This window comes from Cyclopterus lumpus, chromosome 3 (assembly GCF_009769545.1).
Source record: "Cyclopterus lumpus isolate fCycLum1 chromosome 3, fCycLum1.pri, whole genome shotgun sequence".
NCBI lineage: Eukaryota > Metazoa > Chordata > Actinopteri > Perciformes > Cyclopteridae > Cyclopterus > Cyclopterus lumpus.
Window position 1 is genome coordinate 26,034,798 of NC_046968.1, and position 24,803 is coordinate 26,059,600.

Here is a 24,803-nt window from a genome sequence, read left to right on the forward strand (position 1 = left end):
ACGGCCGTTGAAGCCGTTCAGTGAGCTCCATCAGCCGCTCTGTGCGTCCCCGAGTTTTGTCTTTGGAGGCCCGTCGGGCGGTTATTAATACGCTCTCTCTCTCTCTCTCTATATTTGCTCTGTTTGTCCTCCAGATATCGACGAGTGTGCGACCCAGATGCATTACTGCCAGTCCAACACGGTGTGCGTCAACCTGCCCGGCAGCCATCGCTGCGACTGTCTGCCCGGCTTCATCCGAGTGGACGAATACTCCTGCACCGGTACGTCATGATGGCCGACTCATCACACCTGTGTTATGTAACGGCACGATTCATACACACTCTTCAACTGGGCCTGCCACGATAATGACGTCATTGACCTATTGCACGATATATATATATATATAATGACGTAGCAACTTATTGTACGATACGTGAGCATGATTCCAATATGTTTTAAGTTATCATCGTGGGATATATATCATTTGATTGCTATTGACTTATTGTACCTCATCAGAACAGCGTTGTCACACCTATGGCTACGGATATGCTAACTTTCCATCTTCCCATATAAGGAAAGTCACGACATAAATCTCCCTGATATGTACATTGCCCGAGCACATGGCGCCGAATCTTTAGCCGTCTGATATCGAATGAAGCGTGCGATGAAATTAACGCCAGACCGACTGGTGAATCCGTCATCGTCAGCCTTTTTCTTTTTTTTTTTATATAAATAAAGGTTAGGAGACTCGTGAACAACCGCGCGGGTGATCGCGACCATTCATTGTTAACGGCTTGTCGGGGATAAAAAATATATTCAGATTTGAACAAAATGTTCCCGCTACCTTCGCTGACACTCTCTGGAGCTGAATGTCAGGGTGCAACGTACGGAAACAACCCCCCCCCCCCCCCCCCCCCCCCCACACACACACACACCCCCCTCGACATGTTTGCCTACTTTTTTTAACAACACAATGGCGACACAATGTTCTATGCGAGTTTTATCTCCGCGGCTCGAGCAATCTCTCGGCGTGCGGTTGTGCGGTGACACCTGTGTGCAGTGCTTTTCTTTTTCCCGGGCAGGAGCTCAGAGCAATGTGTGTTCTCTCTCTCTCTCTCTCTCTGAATGGGATGCGCTCGGTCGCCGCTCGGCGTTTCCTCCCGGAGAAGTGTTCTTTAATTAGCTTGCGAGTTGGCAGCCACACAGGGGCCGCGGATCCATAGACAATCAATCTATTTCTCCAGCTTGTAAACGGTCCTGGCTGCTGACTGGGAGCCCAAGGAGCCCAAGGAGCCCAAGGAGCCTGCTCTACATCTGCTGGGAGAGATAAATCCCCTCTCTCTTGTCTCCTTCCCCCCCTCCTTTCAGCTTGTCCTTCAGCTTCTTCTCGGGGGTTTCGGAGTTGGCGCCCGCGGTCCGCTTCCTTTTTATTTTATTTTTTTTTCTCTCTCTCTCTCTCTCTCCCCACGTCGCTAACACGATTGCACATTAGCTTCTGTAATCGGTGCGTTGTGCTGAAATCGTCATTGTTATTCTTCATTGTTGTCTGGATGTGGAGAGCCCTTTTCGTGGTAATGATATTGTTGTCGCCGCGTTAAGCAGGACACACACACACACACACACACACACACACACTCACACACACTCACACACACACACACACACACACGGGCTCTTGTTCTGTCAAGCCATTAGCGAAAGTCCAGTGGCTGCTCTGCGTTTTATTATTAATCATCCTAACAATTGGCAGGTGGGAGACAAGTGCATATATTAAAAAAAATAAAAGCCATATTAATCCTCAATTATCCATATGCAGTACCATACATTTAGGCACATACTGTAGTGGCCTGATGCTGTTACATGTTATGTTATATCCCTTTAACACTCACCACTCATTTTATTAGTTTTCAGTGCTGTTGGTTTTATTTTGAACTTTTCCCCACTGTACTATTATTCTGTGAAGCAGTTTATTGTAACGTCATCGCAATCAAAAGTGCTTTAAAGGATTTTCAGGTTTACTTTACACGTTTCAGTAACTTTATAATTACAGCGCGGTTGTGGTACAGGTCTGATAATAAAGAGGTAATAATTAAGTCATGATGTGTGATTATCAAAGTGTTAACCGGGGAGTGGCTTGGTATTGACAATATATGAGAGGGAGTAATATTAGGATTAAATTCATGTAACGGGGTGAAAAAAGGAACAAATAACAAAGGATAATCAATGCATTTAAAGATTGCAACAAGGCAAAACAATTCAGTTGTAAAAATGATGGGTAACAATATGGTAACCTGCAAACAATAACATGGTTTATGCAACATTTGGATAAAGAATGGTAATATGGGACAATAATGGGGTAATATAAGTTGATATTTGTAAAATTTTATAGGCTTCTGTCACCATTCAAGTCTCAATCGTTGCAATCAAGTAGAGCTAAGAAAAGGACCGCGGGAGACGTGCGTTTGATGACAATCGCTGACTGAAGTATTTGTGCTTTGTGTTTGTTCCTGCCTTTTAGCGTTGTGTGTGTGTGTGTGTGTGTGTGTGTGTGTGTGTGTGTGTGTGAACTCTGCAGACATCTCGGCTTTTCGCCCGCCCGCAAAAACTTAGCTCACGTCGCCGTGGGCGCCACGCGGACTACGGATGTCGCCTCAATATTACAAATCTGCGCGTCTCCTTTTTCCTCCAGAGGAATAAAAATGTCACCTATTGCAGATTTTTTTCGTGAGGCTCTCTCGGCCTCATCTCCCTCTCTCTCTCTCCGTCTCCGCTCTGCCTGGCGGGGTGGGGTGGGGGGGGGGGGGGGGCCTTGTGAGGACGGCTCCCCGTAAACAATATAGGAGGAGGCTGCACGGTAATGGCGGTTCCACTTGATTTCACCCCTATGGAAGCAGCTGAGGGAAGAGGAGAGGTGGCAGGAAGTCGTGAGGTTCCCGTATCTCGCCCTTCTCAGAGCTGTCGTGTTTCTGGCGAGCACCCCCCAAAAAAAACTGCTCACTTTTTGAGGTTTTCGAGCACGGGGGAAAAAAAACTTGACTGTCTAATATGGATACGTATTTATATCCAAGAATACAGCAGTATTGTTATGGTTGATGCGTTGAACTTAGACCCGGTGTTTACCCTCGGTCTTTATGTAATAGTCTGCCAAAAGGTAATTGTGGGAATGGTTGTCCGACTTATCGCACGATCTCTCTCTCTCTCTCTGGTTTTAAAAGGAATTGTTTTTCTACGTTAAGCGGGCGCTGATAAGGTTTGCGGTTGGAGATTAAACCCGGCTGGAATGAGAGGTCAAAGGTCGCTGCCTTCCTGTAAATAAAACTCCCGAGAGCGGGTTCAGCTCAGGCCCGGAGATAAAGTGCACCGTAGCCATTTTACCAATGAAGTCCTGAACTAAAGCTGTGCACACCGTGTGGAGACATTGAAACTCTCTAATAGAGTGAAGAGCTCACTTTCTGCTCTCAGTGGACTCTCAAGACGCCATCGTGTAAGAACTGCTGGCGGATAACAGCCTCAATGTCGGTGCTTCCTGATTGTTGGCACACAGAAGTCTCGGTACATCATAGTCATACTTTCTAGAACACCCTTGTCTGTATTGAACTACTCTATATATACATTATTTTATGTAACTCCAAAGTGATCATTGTTCAGTAAGAAAGTAATTTATTGTCACGTTACACAGATCATAATGAAAAAAATTGCATGACGATAGTAAAATAGGAATAATAATTCACTAGGATCCTTGCAATTCAAAAGTATTGTGACACTTGCCCTTAGTCATTATACAATGCTTTATCATCGTGTTGTGATTGTTGTGCTTCTGACTATAATTATACAGTGTTATAAGCAGGTTATGATGCATAATAAGCAATGCATTAAAGACATGGGTGTCATAAAAACTGTAAAAACCACATAAAGAGATTTGTAATGAAAGACAGGAGGGCGGGGCTACTACTTATCTTTAAAAAAAAAAAACTGAACTTAAACAAGATGCAACGAGACGAACTCCAGCTAACTTTGTGGAACTTGTAGATTTTTTTTATGAACTTTTATTTATGTAAACATCACATGAATCGAGCTCAAATGGATACCATTAGTCTGTTCACCCACAACTCCTTTTATTATTTCTGTGCCTGACACAAACGCACGGTGCTATTCAAACTGTATTTCAGTCAAATTAAGTTTGAGAATCCTTCATTCAAACAGCTGCTGCTGCCTTTAAACCTCGAATGTATATTTCTCTACTGATCAATACTTTTTTTTCTTATCCCGCTGCCGTTCATAGACATTACACCTCAGGCTCTGCTTCACAGCTGACCAAAAGAAGCTGCCATTAATTTCATGCATCAGGTGCTACATATAGTCTTCAAAATTCAAGCATCGGGACACGAAGAAACATTATATGTTAAACGAAAATGTCATCAAATCCACTTCCAATTATACATGTAATGAATGTGGAGCTCAGGTGTGACGAGCTCGGGAAAAACCCTGGCAACCCCTCCCTGTATACGTTAAACTCTTCACAAATGGAGGTCGGGCAGTTTAACAAGGCCATCAAGCACCGTTTTGGGAAGCTTCGTCCTCACGTTCATCCATTTGTAATGCGCTCTGAGAAGCCGGTGTTTATATTTAGCTTCCCCTCCCGTAAAGGTTTTGATGTAAGGAGTGTTTCTTCCTGCCCGGCCGCAGACCGTACAACCACCCGGAGTGACGTTTGTCCTCGTGTCACTCCGCTTTGTCTCTTCTTCTGCGCTGCATCGTCTTCCTGTTCTCCTGGCTGAATACACATGGAAAACATGTGGAATAATCACGCCCTGTGCGGCTTATGGGACGGATGTTTCACCGACGAGAGCGCATTAATGAAACATGCTTACATTGATGTGTAGTGCAGCCTAAGCATCTTTGTCGCCTTGAGCTGTATATTTCATTGGGAAGTTAATAAATTGCATTACATTGCAGCAGCGGGCTCTGAGCACACCCGAGCTAAAGCCACTAAAGAAGTGGCAGTAATTCCTGACGTAAATGGAAATATCTGCAGCATAGTGTGACGCATGTGTGTTTTTTTAAATTGCCATGTCTTTAGTGCTTAATATTTCTAACAGCACGTGCAGTAACACCTCAGTAGATGTGCATAATTCTCTTCTGGAGGCACTTTTCCTGCCTGCCTGCTCCCCATTTTATTGCAAAATGTGATTATTTCCTGTGCTTATCCTTCTGAATAATGCCACATTACCTGTAAATGTGTGTGCTTTGATGCGTAGGTATATTGTAAAGCAGTTTGGTATAACAGTGTGACATGATAGTCGTCTGTTTGCCCTTTAAAATAAAATAAAAATACCCCCTTTGCCAAACAATCTTGGCCAAAACAAGACCATTTTGGAACCTCGTGTTACTTACTGTTTGATTTTGGGCGGTATAGTTCCAGCATCGGCTTGTTGCAGCCCACCCACCATTCTCATCTCTAGAAGTGTCTTCCAAAAATGACCCCTAAAAAAAAAAAAACTTGTATAAGCTGTTCTTTGCCCCCAATTATTTTTTATACTTAGGTATTTATTTTCAGTTTGACAAGAAATAAATCCTTTTGAAAGTAAGGAAGGATAAAAGAAATTAAGCATGCATCTGGCCAAGTCTTTAAATATAAAGTGAATGTTTAAGCAAGTAAATATGTACAAATAATAAGAAAAAAACAATAACAATCGTATCAACCATCAGATATAAAAAATATATTCAAAGAGTTCTATTCACAGGGTTTCTTATACTTGGTTCTATATATATATATATATATATAGAGTTACATCTTAGTTAAGAATAGTGCTTGTCTTTTTATGAGAAAACTGGTGAGGTAAGGGAGGGCGAATCACCTGCCAATGTCCTTATTCTGACATATATTTGGTCCATTTTCGCTCTTCCGATCCTTATACGTGCCGTTTCCAGACAGTAGGTTGCGGTTTTCGACCAAAAAACCTCCCCCCCCCCAAAAAAAAGAGAGAGTTGTTGAACAAAGTGCTGCTAAAGAGTCAGATACAGGACCACGGGGCTTACACTCGTAACGTGACCAGAAAACACAACTCCGAAACGAATGCTAGTGTTGCTCCATTTGGAAAAGGGAAGCTTTCCCTAACAACCTTATTTGATCTTAATCTCTTAATGTTTATAGCCTGTTTCTGTTGCTGTGCTCCGACTACAGTCCTGCTGTGCGTTTAGTTGCGTTAGCTCTCAGCTAAATTAGCCCCCGTTAGCTGTTAGCTCTATTAGCCCCGTTAGCTCTCAGCTGAATTAGCCCCGTTAGCTGTTAGCTCTATTAGACCCGTTAGCTCTCAGCTGAATTAGCCCCATTAGCTGTTGGCTCTATTAGACCCGTTAGCTCTCAGCTGAATTAGCCCCGTTAGCTCTTAGCTGAATTAGCCTAGTTAGCTGTTAGCTCTATTAGCCCTGTTAGCTCTCAGCTGACTTAGCCCCATTAGCTGTTGGCTCTATTAGACCCATTAGCTGTTGGCTCTATTAGCCCTGTTAGCTCTCAGCTGAATTAGCCCCATTAGCTGTTGGCTCTATTAGCCCCGTTAGCTCTTAGCTGAATTAGCCTAGTTAGCTGTTAGCTCTATTAGCCCCGTTAGCTCTCAGCTGAATTAGCCCCATTAGCTGTTGGCTCTATTAGACCCGTTAGCTCTTAGCTGAATTAGCCCCGTTAGCTGTTGGCTCTATTAGCCAAACGCACCGTAGGATTTTCCCCGTTAGCTGCCTACGGCTGAATTAGCTCTCTCTTCCATAGTCATAATAGTCCAAACTGAAGCAGTTTGATGAACACTTCTATCAGCCGGTTAAGAGTCGTGAGGAGTCAGCGGTCATTGACGATGTAAAACATTAATTAAAATATGTCTTCAAAAAAACTGAAATAGATGACAATTTATTCCTCTGAGGAAAGCGCCGCGCCGACTTGTAATGTTGAGGGTAAATCCGCCACTTCAACCATGAGAGGTCCTTGAGCACACGGCAATAAATGAGCACAAAAAAAAAAGATATTGGGCTGATAAATCCAGCGGTATGCGAGATTAGCTGCAGACAGACAGACAGACAGCTGGAAACACACGGCCGAATCCCCTGGGGATAAAAAAAGGTGATGAAGGGAAATTGAAGTCCAGATGCATCCTAAAAGAGTCTTAAAAAGGCACCAGACTACATTTAGGTACCTAAGGCACCACTGCTCTATACAAGCAGCCCTTTAAGCCCCGCTTTGTTTCAATAAAACGGCATTAATGAGATCTTCTTATTCCTCTTGTATTGTGCAGGGTGGAATAAATCGGCTGTTGGGTCCAAAATAAAACAGCCTCTTAAACTCCAGGTTGGATTACTTGGGAGGAAATTCTGAATTTCTTTCTCCCCGACTCATTTTTATGGAAATCCATGTCCTCCAGGCTAAATGCTATGACAGGCAATCAATATTTGTCCCCCTAGTGACGCGGGACAGATCTCTGATGCGTTCACGTCCCGTCAAGGTGAGCATCAAGGCCACGGCTGCAAAGTGAAAATGACAACTTTTGCATTAGCGCAAAAAAAAAAAAGAAAAAGAAAAAGAAAATATAGACGGAAAAGTATCCTGCCGTGCTCTTTTTATTTTTTATTTTTATTTTTATGGGCCTTTCACTGGTCATTAAACTTCCCATTACTGAAGTGTTCTGTTTGACATCATTGAAACGAGACAACGTGAAAAGCTAAAGAGACGAGGACGCATTTTATTATGCAAAGTAAAAGTGAATCATGAGGTGTTGGTTTTTACTCATAAATCCCATAATGCACAGAGTTCATCTCTTTTATATCAGGTTTTTTAGAGAGATTTCTTTTTTTTTCTGAAATGGTTCGCGAGCGTTGAAAATATACGAGCGTAGAAATGTCGGCAGACGCCATGAACACCGACTGCAGTTTAAGTTTTTCTCTGCGACATTTAAAAAAGACAAACGCTGTGAATTGACATTGACAATCCAGTTTGAGTGAAATATGTGTAATGAGAAAACCTAGAGACGAGAACATAACTATGAATCAAACCAAAAGGGGTATAAAAACATAACGTATTGTGTGGAGGCAATGCCGCTGGAAGAGAGATGGTTAGTGCAGAGAGAGAGAGAGAGAGAGAGCTTTAAAACGGTCCAGGACGGATGACCGGGCCTCAGCAGCACACTCACAACATTATAGCTGTCCTCTCTTTACAAAAGATGCTCAAGCTCGCATGTCTTCTCTCTTCAAAAATCTGTTTTTAAAAAGACAGACGTAATGCGTTTGGTTTGCACATTGAACACGACGCTGACACACACACACACACACACACACTATAATTTAAAAAAAGTACAAAATTCAACATATTACTCAAGACAACAGTTTTGTTTTACATTGCGATGGCAAATTTCTCTTTTTAATAAAGCACATCAAGTCGAAAGGTTTTTTTCAGCGCCGGCCCTTTAAGAGCCTCGCGAGGAACCCCCGTGTTGGTTATAGAGGCAGTGAGAGGGTTCTCGGGGTGGGTTCTTGTTAGCACCTTTTAGAAGGTGGAAAGGTAATGGATTAAAACCTCCAGAGAGGGTTCTGGGTGGATTCACTGCTCACTAAACTACCAACCCCCATAGGGAGCTGTGATTTCAGACAGAGCTCTATTTCTGTGCTGCCCCTCATTGGGGGGGGGGGGGACACATATTGTTTTTGCCAGTAATTCCCTGAAATGAGAAATAACCCCAGTCCGCCCTCTGATCCTCCTATTACCCTTTGTTCTCCCGGTGTGTTGACAGTGCAGAGGCCACTCCGAGTGGGGCGGCCGCTGTCCGTGGTCCTGACCATCAGTCATTACGCATCATTAGCCCAGCACTTTGTGTGTGTGTGGGGGGGGGGGGGGGGGGTCACCTCAACATGTCCGGGCCCGACAGCGCATCGCTCTATAATCATCACCAATAAGACCAAAACCTGAAAGTGACGGGCGGAGGCGTGTTCAGACGAGGGGGGGGGGGCTGTCGTTATCTCCGCCGAGGCTCGCTACCGTCAATGTCATGTCTGTTCATTGACACCGTCATTCGTCACTCGAAAGAACCCCCTTGAATTAGACAACCGGTAGATTTTTTTTTTAATAAATCTCTGATGGTTTCTACATATTTAATCTGTGTGAGGTGCAATTAATTTTTTTTCAGTCCAGCATTTTTAAGGCACATTCAAATGCAGTACCTCTAATGGCCAGTGGGTGTTGGTGATGCAAAACCCTGCCAACTTTATTTATTTACTCGCGTAAATTAAACACATTGGAATTGAAAAAAAAAAAAATACCCTAAGAATCAGAAATCGGGGGGGTTCGATGGGGAAAATAGTCGACGCATACATTTCTACCGCTCCCCCTCGTTAGAAGTGATAATTGAGTCGATTATGTGTATCTATGCCATCTGCCTGTTTGTTTGTTTTCAAGGACGGGAAAATACCAACCGGTCAGAGAGGGCAGCTTACGCTGGCTCCTAAAGGACGTATCGCTTGTTCTGCTTGGCAGTTTTTTTTTTACCCTTCACTTTCGCTGATTATCCATCTACGCCTGTGCTTCCAACTCCATAATAAAAAAAATGAAAACATTAAACGGCATTAATAAGCAGCCCGCGGACGCCGGTTGTTTTGATTGTGTTTGCACTCCCCCTTCCCGCAAGCTTCACAGCGCATTAACACGCTGAATATTTTATAATGCAACTCTTCCTCTATTACTCTACCGTTAATGTAGCACACATTTTCATATCCCTCCACATAAACTCCCGCGCCACCCAACCAGCACGGTTGACATTCACCTCCACTTTATAGATCGGCGTGGGTGGGTGGTGGTGGAATGGGGGGGGGGGGATCCTTGGGAAGAGAAAAGCTAAATAATTTCTCCTCGCGGCTCCGGGGGCTTCATGAGCACCACTCATTAATTACTGGGAATGTATTAGTCATGACTCCCACCAAAGCGTTTGCATATTAATGAAGAGAGTGTGCGTTTGGAGTGAGAGTGCACCTCGCGAGCGGAGGCCGCCTCGGGCCACTTCCTGACTGGCACTTAAAGACGCAGTTCATGGTTTGATGTAACGAATGCTCCGTTGTAAAAATCCCCACCGTCGTCAAAAAGGTTGCTCTTTTAACGCGTTGTTTCATAATCACCTCGGAAAATCACGTCGGAAGACGCATTCGCCGCGGTCTCAATCGGTTTGACGCGCTCAGCAGTAAGTGGCGAGTCAATAAAATGAATTAATCTCGTATTCATAAGCAACAGAGATATCTCTCCATAATTGTTATCTCGTGTTGTAATAACGATGTTCCTTTTCATCTGATCCCCCTTCTTAATTGCGCATTGCCACTTATGCAGGCTCCGCGGTGGCCTCGGGTCAAACCCAGAGCCGCCGCGTTATGATCCTCGTTAGTGGAACACGTAGTCGACGTAGTGTTTTTTTTGACATGTTGACTTCTAGCATCACCAGCAAGCCGCCGCAGAACACTGACTTAAAGCTGTTAAAGTGTCTGACATGTCTGCATAAACTGTCACTATATCCTGAGGCAGATAGTCTGTAAAAAGACTGTCGTGCTCCTAATGGCGTTTTGCTAAATTCCACCACGGAAAAAACAACCAATCGGAAGACGAGCGGTCCCAACCCCCCCCCCCCCCCCCCCCCCCCCCCCCCCCCACTGCAGCAGCTTCCAAAATCGGTGCTCGTGAAGCTCCGATTCACAACGGTAAAACCCGGCCGTCCAATTTCCTTTTTACCGCATTGATGGTTTATGGCCTCAAAAGAGACGGATTTTTTTTGCCGTTCCCGTTTTTACTGTAAAATGAGAAACGAGGCAAAACCGGCGAGATTGGAAAAGCGTCCCGCGGCTGCAGCTCCTCGGTGGCGCCGGTTTCAACGCGTGTCACTCGGTTCGTGGGAAATTTGAAGGAACTGCTAATCATCTTGGGGGAATATGCACATTTATAGCGCATTACGTCGTTGTTTGCGTAGTGAAAATCTAAATCTAAATGAGGATTTACAAAACCTAAAACGGACACACTTTCACAACAAAAAAGGAAATAAATAAATTTGCATATTTATTTATTTACTACTATCGCATCCTGTTTGCCATTTGCTATCAACGAAAGCAAACATAGATGAAGGGGAACATAATATTTGGCATATATTTTGGCAAAATTATAATTTCACCGGAATCGCTTCGTGAAAGCCGCCATTCAGTCTGCTGAGGAGACCTTTAAAATCTTCCTAGGACACTCAACACCTAAAGCATTTTTTTTTTTAATTCATTGTAAACTTTCTTCGGGGTCCTGAGCAGAATCACCAATGAGTCAATTTAAGGTTATTTAAGCAAACAGCCCGAAAAAGCAGGGCTCAAGTTGCGTAGCTCCGCCTCCAGCACTAAACACACCCCTCGTTCCCTTTTGCTTTGAGCCAACGGCAACACGTCCATAACAGTCAAGAGAGGACTTCGTGGTTCCCAGCAGAGTATAAAACAAGGGCCCTGAACATGTGTAGTTCATACAGCACCGGGTCGTGTATCACCGAGCTATTAGCGGGTCAGCGGTTCGTGAATGAAACTAATTTAATGCCGCCTATTTTTTACATTACATGTCATTTAGCTGACGCTTTTATCCAACTTACAATAAGTGCATTAAACCATGAGTCCAAACTCAGAACAACAAGAATCAAGCAAGTACAATTTCTTCAATAACGTTAAACTACAGAATACTATCTGTAAGTGCCATTTAAGTGCTACTAAAGTGCTAAACAACAAAACAAAGTGCTATCGGTAAGGGACATATTTTCATCCTGCTGAAGTTGCACTGTGTGTTTGTGGTATGTATGTATCCAGCCCACGGAGGACCCTGTTAGGGAGAGCGGAACGTATCGTCAGGCGTAGAGAACTCGGCTTACTTTGATGCTCCCATCTGCACAGTGATTGGTTGGTTCGGCTCCACACATCCTCTTAAACTAATTGTGCATCCTCTTGAACTAACCGCGCATCCTCTTAAACTAATCGTGCATCCTCTTAAACTAATCGCGCATCCTCTTAAACTAACCACGCATCCTCTTAAACTAACCGTGCATCCTCTTAATCTAATCGCGCATCCTCTTAAACTAATCGCGCATCCTCTTAAACTAACCGCACATCCTCTTAATCTAATCGTGCATCCTTTTAAACTAATCGCGCATCCTCTTAAACTAACCACGCATCCTCTTAATCTAATCGTGCATCCTTTTAAACTAATCGCGCATCCTCTTAAACTAACCGCACATCCTCTTAATCTAATCGTGCATCCTTTTAAACTAATCGCGCATCCTCTTAAACTAATCGCGCATCCTCTTAAACTAATCGCGCATCCTCTTAAACTAACCTCTTAAACTAATCGTGCATCCTCTAAAACTAATCGCGCATCCTCTTAAACTAATCGCGCATCCTCTTAAACTAATCGCGCATCCTCTTAAACTAATCGCGCATCCTCTTAAACTAACCATGCATCCTCTTAAACTAATCGCGCATCCTCTTAAACTAATCGCGCATCCTCTTAAACTAATCGCGCATCCTCTTAAACTAATCGCGCATCCTCTTAAACTAACCATGCATCCTCTTAAACTAATCGCGCATCCTCTTAAACTAACCATGCATCCTCTTAAACTAACCGTGCCGTCGCTAACCGCCGTAACATTTGTAATGTCGCATTGTTTTGATGAGTTAGAAGATAATTGCATTGGAAACGTCAATGAAAATATGTATAAATATGTGAAAAGCAACAAAAAAAGTCATAGTCTGTCATATTATACTAACAGAAATCTTTTTCCCCCCTCTGTGGTGTTGATTAAGTAAAATACGTACGTTTCTGCTAATCAGATACGTTGAATTTGGACATTTCTGCTCCAACTTTCATTCAGGAGGCCCGTGTTCATGTCCCGTGTGAAACCAAGAAGCGTCGAGAAAAGCGTTGACTTGTTTACACGGTTTTTTCGTTGATGTATTTATCAGCGCTGTTTGTGTCTCTCGCTCGTCACTCGTATATTTTAGCCAACATCATTAGGCTAATTGCTGCTGATACTGTGCAATCAGGCAGCGCACCTGGCATGTATCAAATGTAGAATCTAACACCTTTACCCCCCCCCCCCCCCCTCGGTGGTTTTAAAATAAATACAGGCGAGAAAAAGCAGCTGTGCCTTTTTTGGACAGTGTTTGAAGTATATTATTTATTTATTTGATTCACTTTGAACGTGCCGAGCTGCCCCGGTGTTTGGAAAATGTGGACGTTCAGAAAGCTCAGCTGTGAGCTCATAGTCTCAGCCAACTAGCTGCTCGCCTCAAACAGAAATTCATTTTTTTTTCTATCAATGACCTCTCTCTATCACACACACACACACACACACACACACACACACGCACACACACATATACACATACACATACACATACTGACTGCACAGTCTCTCTCTCTCTCCATCTCTCCCTCAGAGCATGACGAGTGCGCCAGCGGACCGAATTTGTGTGATGAGAACGCCATCTGCACCAACACCATCAGAGGACACCTGTGTACCTGCAAGCCGGGCTACGTGGGCAACGGCACCATCTGCAGAGGTAAGTTCATAACCCCCCTCCAGACACACCGATGCAGACCCGAACCGCCCTCCGCAACCCTTTTTTGATGGCGGCTGATCCTCTGCTCCGTGACACGAGGGGGTCGGTCTGGTTCACGCCCTCCTTCGCATCACCTAACCAGGCAGCAGCTGGCGCGGAGATGATGAGCGTTGATCCTGGAGCAGTTTCAGTCTGTTTTTTTTTGTGCCTCCTCTCCATCGCTGCAGGGAGGAATTGATTTCATGCAGTGTGTGTTGTACATACAGCTCTTACAGTTATATGTATATACAGTATATATGCAGATATAAAACAACCCAATCTCTTTATAAAGGCATCCATTCAGCTATATAGTGTTCTCAGTGCACTCAAGCCTAATATCTAAAGCACTTGTCAGCTTCAGAAAATGAAAATAGACAGCCGCTGATTAAATCTAAGTGGAAAAGTGGCTCAATAAATGAAAAATGAATGCATTCTGACGTGGATAATTAGCTCAACATAGTATGTCCTTCAGAAAAAAAATGACTTCACACAGTAAGTTCGGTTTAGGCAACTTTTGGAAATGAGCGCGATTGACCGGACGCCACTATATATATATATATATATATATATATATATATTTTTTTTTTTACATTGCAAATAGTTTATAATGCTCTGAATTTGACCCCCGTGAAATACATATGCAAATTCAGTGCCGTGCTCTGCAAGCAATAGGTGCATAAAAGCTGTTAAAACACAGTAGCAGCTTCCCCTGAATGGGAAATCGTTAAACGGCAATAAGATTGCAAATCCGTCATCGGATAATAAAAAATAAAAAAAAAACAATGCGCTTGCAGAGTTTATTAAAAATGACCAACCCACACTGGTCCATTTCAACTATTCCAGCCTTAGACAAGCGTGTCTAAAAAAACAGGACCTGCGTCTCGAGGTTCAAACATCCTGCGGTTTTTCGGTGCGTCGTTGACATTTCGCTCCGAGGTGTCAACAGCTCGTCCCAGTCGACGGCGATGTCGTTGCCAAGAAAAAAATTTGGCAATCGGGCACAAAACGAGCCGCTTCCGCTGGCCGGCCCCGTACGACACGAGGCCTCTTTAATCAACTCTGTGAAGCGCCTGTTGTCTGATGACCGACTCACTGACCCCGTTTGATGATTTCCCCCCCATCTGCATTGTGTCTACCAGCTTCGTTTATCAAAATGGAAGAATTAAATGTACGTTTGTTTACCCGTTACACGGAAAAAGCACTTATGGGAGCCTGCGTTGGCATTTGTGTCTCTATTGTAGTTGAGTGACTACCCCCCCCAACACACACACACACACACAACCTCCACTTTCAGACCCCGTGTCCACTCGTCCATGTTCCCCCACATGAACTACATTCAACTGTATATTTGCCGCACTGAAGGCTGCCGCAGTGGGACCGTCTGTGCGGGTTCATGGTAGATGGGGGGGGGGGGGGGAGTCGATAGGCGTCCATGTCGGGACGGAGGACACTCGTTAGAGCGTCGGCATCTTCTAAAAGCCAGAGGAGCGTCGCGGCTCCAAGCTCCCCGATGAGCACAGCAAACATCCCCCGGGGTCCATTATTGCAGCTGGAGGAACCCCCCCCCCCCCCCCTGAGTATTAACAGCCGTGTGAAGGGAAACACTCTGGCAAAGAAACCAGGAAGTCCGAGGTACAATCTCTTTTATTCGGGGAGACACCGTGGCCACAGAATAGATAACGGGGCCGATTTAAGCTGCGTTTAAATGCCTGAAATTCACCTCTTTTTCTTTTATTAGCAGAGGGCAACGCTCATTAAAAGCATTCAGTTTTGCCATTTAGCCAAAGAGCACTTTGAGCTTTTGAATGTCTTGATATTTTAGAGAAAAATGTGTATATTTGGTCAGTGAATTTGATACCAGACCTCTTCACCGGATGTACTTTTATTGGTTATTATTGGAGAGATGAAAGAAACCACAAAGCCTTGATGGTTTTAAACAGTTCCTTTCCTCGTGAAGCAGTTTTTGGATCATCTCTAAATGCGAGAGATTCAGTGGCAGCACACTGATGTGAAAACTACACACTCATCAAATAACTCCCATAGCACGATAAGCCACACTTCTCATACGCGCAATAAATAAACGGATGGATGGATTTCGCTTATATGAAGTTAGCAATTAAAGAGTTAACCTTTTTTTTTTTTTCCTGAATAATTAATTCACTAAGACTAAGAATCTCCCCAAACAATCAATGCCACAATTCATAATAACGTAACGGTTGGATTTGCAGCACCGACTGCTTAATTTGTAATTAAAGAGATCCCATACGAGCCTTCAGGAATCCCTTTCATGTGATTTTCATAACTGTGTGCTTTATGCGGGGCCCGCTGTCCACGAGAAGGGAGTAACGTTAAGCCTAATCAGGCTTTCGATGTTCCGAAACATGATTTACGAAAAAAAAGAATTCCGCCAAAATATGTTGAAGCCCTCAAAATTACAAACGTTAGTTAAAGAAAAAATTAAAGAAAAACCTCCGGTCCTGTGTTCGCTGAACTTTAGCAGCCTTGTGGATAATTTGATCGCCTCGCAAGTCGTTAAAACACAAATAATAATAAAAGCATCCATCGGTTACTTTTTGACCCGCTCATTAAAGATCCCGTTCCGTATCGCTGCTCAACCGCCGTGACCACTAACGATGTCGTAATTAGAAGGACAGGACCGGGAGGGGGGGAGGGGGGGGGGGCGTGTCCGTCACGCCGATGATCAGCCACGGGGAGAAAAAAGGAGGTAAGATAGAGAGTGATACGTGGAAAGAGAGGAGGGAGAGACAGAGATTTTAAGAAGAGGGAAAGGATTAGGGAAAAAAGAAGCAGGTGTGTCCTACTCCTGTCGGGAGGGGGGGAGGGGGGGGGGGGGGCATTACGAGGTCTACGGCTGATGTTGGAGCCCACGGGGCTTTAATTCGTCCCGAAAGGTCTTCCCCAAACTGTAATGTATCGCCGCCGTATTCTGTAACAGTAAGATGGATCTGAGGTGAACTAGGGGTCCTAGCTCCAAAACCAGGATAAGTCATCCCGAGGCCAACACACAGATATGTTCATTAATAAGCATGTCCACATATGTTGTAGCCCACCTGTGATCAGACTTTTTAATAATGTCCTTAAAGCTTCCCATACGTCTTTCCCGTTCTGGCCAATTAGTATTATGCGAGCCGAGAGTTTGGAAAGGAATCGGCCTCTCCATTCCCCCCCCCCCCCCCCCCCCCCCATGAGATCTCATTACCGTGTGATGGCGACAGTGTTGGCCAATCGACCTGTGCCTCCCCCCATCTCGCTCCCCTCATACATCACCGCCGCCCCTCACAGGAATACGGGGGAATTAGTCTGAGTGCGACTGGAGCTCCACGGCTTGTCCCCTCGAATGTTAATAAGGCAAAAAAAAGCCTCGAGCAACGAGAATCTAGTTTTCTGAGCCTCCCCCCCCCCCCCCCCCCCAAAAAAAGGGTGTGATTAACTCAACGTGTGACAGGTGGTGAGAGACAATCGCTTATTCCTTTATGCCTCTCTTGAATTTCTAGATAGAGCTTTTATATTTGTCGTGACTTTATTGTCTTTGGATCTGAAGAAGGGGAAACAGATATTTAAATGAGTTCACATTCTTTGCACACCAATGCGCTGGTAAAAGTGCTCTTGTTAGCGCACTCGGTAATCACATACGGCGCCCAAGTTCCCAGCTGCTAGCAGGCCGCTGTAACTGGGATGATTGCAGGGCCTCGTGAAGAGGGGGTGGGGGGGGGGGGGGGCCTCCGTCTCAAGACCCCATTTCACTGCTATTGATCGTCTGGGCTCTGTGGAAGTGGGGAAAAAAATGAGGGGTTAGACTCCCTCTTTAATCACTCTTTCTTCCTCTCTCTCTCTTTTATTTGTATTTCATTTCTCCTGTGGAGAAAAAAAAAGCCATATGTCATAAGACACAATAGTTCAATCGGAGCGAGGCATAAAGATTATAGATCGGCATTGTTCCCCGGGCCCGCCGGCCTAATGATCAGCAGCTCGCTCGCAGAACTCAGCAGACGTGAGTGAGCTAATCTCGTTAATGGTCCCGTTTCATTCCCTAGGACTGGTTTGTACAGACAAAAGGTTTTTTTTTTTTTTTTTTTAAATAGAGAGGATTTGAGTAGCGAGTCTAAAACAGCGGGGCAGAGGACAAAAGCATCGACTCCCCCCCCCCCCTTCATCTCGCCATCGGATCTAATCACAGAGGAGCCGTGTTGCAACCGGCTAGGAGCGAGCAGCGAAAACCCAGGCTAATGCATTCTGAGAGATGAAGGGAGGGGGGGGGGGGGGTGTTTGCTGCAGGGAAGTGAAAACTGAAGTGGGGTGCGTTGGATTTAGCCTCCCGTTTCCCCCCACAAGTCTGAAGCGTTTAATTTTCTGTTTACATAATTATTGCTCCCCTTCATTCCCTTTTTGATAGGAACAACACATTAGGCTCTGTGCAGCTCTGTGCTAGAGGGCACAGTGTGTTTTACAACATTTAATTGGGTGAATACCACGGCATCTGAAGCCATGATTAATTGGGTGAGAAGAAGAAGAAAAACTAAACATACTTGTTTTTGAAGCTTTGTAGCAATTATCATTTGAGGCAATTATTATTTTTAGTCCGCTCGCTACTGTTAGATGTGGCTGCTATGCAGCAAAGAGAAAATATCCTCTCTCTCTCAGATCCACTCTCGTAATGTAATTTAATATCTCGCTGTGATGTCCTCGTTCCATCTGATCCGGGGTGTTTCTTGTCTCCCATCAGTCTCTTGCGCTGTATTAAAATCTGTGTAAAGGGTGCTCTTTGTTTAACTTGGAGATGCTTGTCAGCGCGATACAGAGACGATGGCAAAAAAAAACCACAGTAATACAGACTAGAATCTCCCGATACGCTGCCAGCGCATCGCAGCGCGTCAAGATGCAGAGGCTCCATCAGCGGCTCGCGAGAGGTAAGAGAGTTCTCAGGCGATGTGGGTGGAGATGCTCCATCCGAAATGGTTTTGTTTTCCTATCCAGGCAGCTCTCAAAAATACTGACTGGGTTGTCTTGTTGCACAGTTTGTGGGTCGGTGGGCACTCGGGATATGCAAATGAGTTCCCTGCAGAAGCACTAAAAATGCAATGGGGCCAAGCCGGTTTTGGGAATTGTTTGGTTTCCTGTTTTATTTTGAAAGTTACTCCCTCTGCCGGTGTCATGTTTGGTCTTGAGACTTGGCACGTACTCAGTGTGTTTCCCTGTTTTCAGTGTCAGGTCGTCTGCTTTAGTTTGCCGGTGTCTACGATCCATGTTGCCTTGTTATATATATATATATATATATATATATATATATATATATATATATATATATATATTTATATATATATATATATATATATATATATATTTATATATGTATTTATTTATATATTTATTTATTTATTTATATATTTATTTATATATATATATATATATTTATCTTTATATATATATATATATAAATATGTATGTATGTATATGTATATATATATATATGTATATATATATATGTATATATATATATATATGTATATATATGTATGTATATGTATACATATGTATATATATATATATATATGTATATGTATATATATGTATATATATGTATGTATACATATGTATATATATATGTATGTATATGTATATATATGTATATATATGTATGTATGTATATGTATACATATATATATGTATATATATATATATGTATATATATGTATACATATGTATATATATGTATACATATGTATATATATGCTGCACGGTGGTGTAGTGGCTAGCACTGTCGCCTCACAGCAAGAGGGCCGCGGGTTCGATTCCCGGTCGGAGCGGTCCTTCTGTGTGGAGTTTGCATGTTCTCCCCGTGGCAGCGTGGGTTCTCTCTGGGCTCTCCGGCTTCCTCCCACAGTCCAAAGACATGCTGCAGGTTAATTGATCTCTAAATGTCCCATAGGTGTGAATGTGAGAGTGAATGGTTGTATGTCCCTACATGTGCCCTCGATGGACTGGCGGCCTGTCCAGGGTGTCCCCTGCCTTTGGTTGGTGTGTTTTTTAAGGTTGTTTTGTGTGTTGACATGAAACGTGAGTTGTCTCCTCGGAGCATGATGGGATACTTTCTGTGCAACGCCAGCTGCTGCTCCGCCTGGTCGGTTCCTCCACCTGCGCATCCCAACTCTCGTTGCATTCCAACTCTCTTTGCAACCCAACTCTCGTTGCATCCCAACTCTCTTTGCATCCCAACTCTCGTTGCATCCCAACTCTCGTTGCATACCAACTCTCGTTGCATCCCAACTCTCGTTGCATCCCAACTCTCGTTGCATACCAACTCTCTTTGCATTCCAACTCTCGTTGCATCCTCTCTTTGCATCCCAACTCTCGTTGCATCCCAACTCTCTTTGCATCCCAACTCTCGTTGCATCCCAACTCTCGTTGCATACCAACTCTCGTTGCATCCCAACTCTCGTTGCATCCCAACTCTCGTTGCATACCAACTCTCTTTGCATCCCAACTCTCGTTGCATCCTCTCTTTGCATCCCAACTCTCGTTGCATCCCAACTCTCTTTGCATCCCAACTCTCGTTGCATCCCAACTCTCTTTGCATAACAACTCTCTTTGCATCCCAACTCTCATTGCATATCAACTCTCGTTGCATCCCAACTCTCTTTGCATCCCAACTCTCATTGCATCCTCTCTTTGCATCCCAACTCTCATTGCATCCTCTATATATATATATATATATATATGTATGTATATGTATATATATGTATATATATGTATGTATACATATGTATATATATATATGTATGTATATGTATATATATGTATATATATGTATGTATGTATATGTATACATATATATATGTATATATATATATATATATGTATATATATGTATACATATGTATATATATGCTGCACGGTGGTGTAGTGGCTAGCACTGTCGCCTCACAGCAAGAGGGCCGCGGGTTCGATTCCCGGTCGGAGCGGTCCTTCTGTGTGGAGTTTGCATGTTCTCCCCGTGGCAGCGTGGGTTCTCTCCGGGCTCTCCGGCTTCCTCCCACAGTCCAAAGACATGCTGCAGGTTAATTGATCTCTAAATGTCCCATAGGTGTGAATGTGAGAGTGACTGGTTGTATGTCCCTACATGTGCCCTCGATGGACTGGCGGCCTGTCCAGGGTGTCCCCTGCCTTCGCCCTATGTCAGCTGGGATAGGCTCCAGCGCCCCGTGACCCTAATGAGGATAAGCGGTATTGAAAATGGATGGATGGATATATATATATATATATATATATATATATATATATATATATATATATATACACATATATATATATATATGTTTCTTATTTTTTAGAATATAAAAAAATACCACTTCCTCTCACAGCTTCGGAGGTAGCAGATAGCAGTCGATTGTTTATTGGTCATGAGCACATGTCTGGCTGCTTCTTTTCTTTTTAAGAATTGAAGGATTGCGCATCCTAACAAATAACATGTCATTTGATTAGTTAACACTGATTAATAACAAATAAAAATGGTGTTTTGTATTACTGATATCTTGCTGATTACTTTTTCTTTTAATGCAGTAATTAAATAGCTTCAGGGACTTTGACTTTAAAAGTATTCATATATTTTAAAAGTGAATAAAGTCAAGTATACAACTTTCACACGGTATACATTTGTATTTTCTTCAATAAAGTGTAGACCACTATGTGTGTGTGTGTGTGTGCGCGTGCACGATAACTGATGCATTAGTTCACGTATTGATAAAGTTATGCTCACCATCTCATGTAAGCCTAATTTCTCTAGATGCCTTCTCCCTCGTCCAATCAACTGGAAATTCAAAGAAAACTAATTTCGCTCCGAACCCAACTGCGTACCCTCGCCGTTCTCTGAATTATAGTGAATTTAATTTGCAGGCTGCACTAATAGCGTAAAGAAATTCACCTGCTACATACTGTAGCTGTGGTGTGGAAATAAAAAAATAAAGAAATATGTTTTCAAACAGACGGTTTTTTTTCGACGGGGACTGAAAAGCACAAAGCCCGGAGGCTCCAGGCTCCAAAACACTTTAGTTCAGATCTGTGGGCCCTGACTGATTTATGGCAGGCTGCAGGCGACACACACACACACACACACACACACACACACACACACACACACACACACACACACACACACGCACACGAATGGACAAGTAGAGGAAATAAATACTTGACGAGGAAAAACTCCTTTAACTTTTATCCATTACTTTCACCACGTAAAAAACATGTTTCAGATTTATTAATGTTTTTTTGTAATGAGGACTTGGCGGCCTAAAACACATCGGAGACATTTTAAGTGAGCTGCAATAATAGAGTGAAAAGTGAAATGATAAAGAAGCTGCTGATACTCAGGAACTTGGCTGAGAGTAAACTAATTATCACAGTTCTCAGCGTCATGCTGTCATAACAGGAGCTGCTAGTGGCTCATTCTGCATACTTTTTATGGTCCATTTGGCAAAAGGAAAATAAATATAGGCTTAAACAGTAACCGGGCTGGAGCCGAGGCATCACTGAACTTCTTCTTGCCCGACTTTGAACACGTCTGCATTAAAAGGACGAGGTTTCTCTTTGGCACCGGTTCAAAAGGAGCTTATGCTAATACGGCAAAATAACTCTTCCTGATATATATATATAATGATGAATGATATTCCTAAATAACTGGGAAATCAGCTGATCCATGATTCCAGCCGTCCGCTGATGGACAGATATGGATCATATGTCGGTTTATAAAACTCTCTCCTAATATCCATTGGCCGCTGTTGATGTCGTCTCTTTGTGACCAAAGATGCAGAGAGAACGAACGACAGGCATTGGGGTGTGTGTGTGTGTGTGTGTGTGTGTGTGTGTGTGTGTGTGTGTGAGTGCGTGTGCTCACACTGACGCACTAGAATCTGATATCCAGGTTTTTTTTCCAGCTAATTAGTGCAATGTCTCCCAGGCAGAACATTTGGAGGGTCAGACACGACACACACACACAACACACACAGCTCATCAAAGAAAGACTCTGAGATATCAATTTGCCTCAAAGAAAGCTACTGTAAGAAAGGATAGAAATGACACAAGTCTTGTGTGTGTGTATATGTATATATATATATATATATATATCACAAGACTTGGGTGTTTTTTTTTTTTACATCCTGGAACTCTTTAGAAGTAGAAGATCTCAACATGTCTTCTTTGTGTGTGTGTGTGTGTGTGTGTGTGTGTGTGTGTGTGTGTGTGTGTGTGTGTGTGTGTGTGTGTGTGTGCCGCTTGGCTAACGAGGTCAAGGCCGTGGTCAGAACAGGCAAGAAAGAAACGCTTTTGGTTGGTGTGTTTTTTAAGGTTGTTTGTGTGTTGAAATGAAACGTGAGTTGTCTCCTCGGAGCATGATGGGATACTTTCTGTGCAACGCCAGCTGCTGCTCCGCCTGGTCGGTTCCTCCACCTGCGCATCCCAACTCTCGTTGCATTCCAACTCTCGTTGCATCCCAACTCTCGTTGCATTCCAACTCTCTTTGCATCCCAACTCTCGTTGCATCCCAACTCTCGTTGCATTCCAACTCTCTTTGCATAACAACTCTCGTTGCATCCTCTCTTTGCATCCCAACTCTCGTTGCATTCCAACTCTCGTTGCATCCCAACTCTCGTTGCATCCCAACTCTCGTTGCATTCCAACTCTCGTTGCATCCCAACTCTCTTTGCATCCCAACTCTCGTTGCATCCTCTCTTTGCATCCCAACTCTCATTGCATCCTCTCTTTGCATCCCAACTCTCATTGCATCCTCTCTTTGCATCCCAACTCTCTTTGCATCCCAACTCTCGTTGCATCCCAACTCTCATTGCATATCAACTCTCGTTGCATCCCAACTCTCTTTGCATCCCAACTCTCATTGTATCCTCTCTTTGCATCCCAACTCTCATTGCATACCAACTCTTGTTGCATCCCAACTCTCATTGCATCCTCTCTTTGCATCCCAACTCTCATTGCATACCAACTCTCGTTGCATCCCAACTCTCATTGCATCCTCTCTTTGCATCCCAACTCTCGTTGCATCCCAACTATCGTTGCATCCTCTCTTTGCATCCCAACTCTCATTGCATCCTCTCTTTGCATCCCAACTCTCGTTGCATCCCAACTCTCATTGCATACCAACTCTCTTTGCATACCAACTCTCTTTTCATCCTCTCTTTGCATCCCAACTCTCATTGCATCCTCTCTTTGCATCCCAACTCTTGTTGCATCCCAACTCTCTTTGCATCCCAACTCTCGTTGCATCCCAACTCTCATTGCATACCAACTCTCTTTGCATACCAACTCTCTTTTCATCCTCTCTTTGCATCCCAACTCTCATTGCATCCTCTCTTTGCATCCCAACTCTTGTTGCATCCCAACTCTTGTTGCATCCCAACTCTCTTTGCATCCCAACTCTCGTTGCATCCCAACTCTCTTTGCATAACAACTCTCTTTGCATATCAACTCTCGTTGCATCCCAACTCTCTTTGCATCCCAACTCTCTTTGCATAACAACTCTCTTTGCATATCAACTCTCTTTGCATCCCAACTCTCATTGCATCCTCTCTTTGCATCCCAACTCTCTTTGCATCCCAACTCTCATTGCATCCTCTCTTTGCATCCCAACTCTCGTTGCATCCCAACTCTTGTTGCATCCCAACTCTCGTTGCATCCTCTTTTTATTGTCGTGCTGCCCCCATCAACACTTGGGCTGGTGAACCCTGAAGTTTGGCCTCTTTTCTTCCTCCATCACACTGTTTGAGGGAACTCTCCTGTTTAGATGTAGTAACTATTGTATTATTGTTGTGTTTGGATGTAGTAACTATTGTATTATCCTCAGATATCCCTCATTTTGGCAGAACGGGTACGACGCACCTTTTTTTTAAATGCAAACTACCGACAAAGTATAAAGTCTTTACATTCCTGTTATCTGATTCTTATTTCATGATCCTTGTAATTAATTTTAATACCGGTTTTATTTCAGGGGCGCGCGCTTGGAAAATAGATCTTAATCTCACTGAGACTAATTAAATAGATTTTTTAATTTGTTTTATATTTAATAAAGATATTCAAAATCAAAGCAGAACACAAGGTTTAAAAAGACGCATTTAAAAAAACAAAAACATAATTTGCGCGCTAACACACAATCAACAGCTTACACC

At 43.5% G+C, this 24,803-nt stretch overlaps 1 protein-coding gene across 1 annotated transcript in view; it reads left to right on the top strand.

Moving 5' to 3' along the window:
- The window catches only part of LOC117726650 (protein kinase C-binding protein NELL1-like), a 183,911-nt gene that overhangs the window by 125,165 nt on the left and 33,943 nt on the right, over positions 1–24,803 (top strand). Inside the window, exons 13-14 of the mRNA XM_034526897.1 lie at positions 135–260; positions 13,450–13,572. Coding sequence (XP_034382788.1) covers positions 135–260; positions 13,450–13,572 — 249 coding nt within the window. The remainder of the gene's footprint in view (positions 1–134; positions 261–13,449; positions 13,573–24,803) is intronic.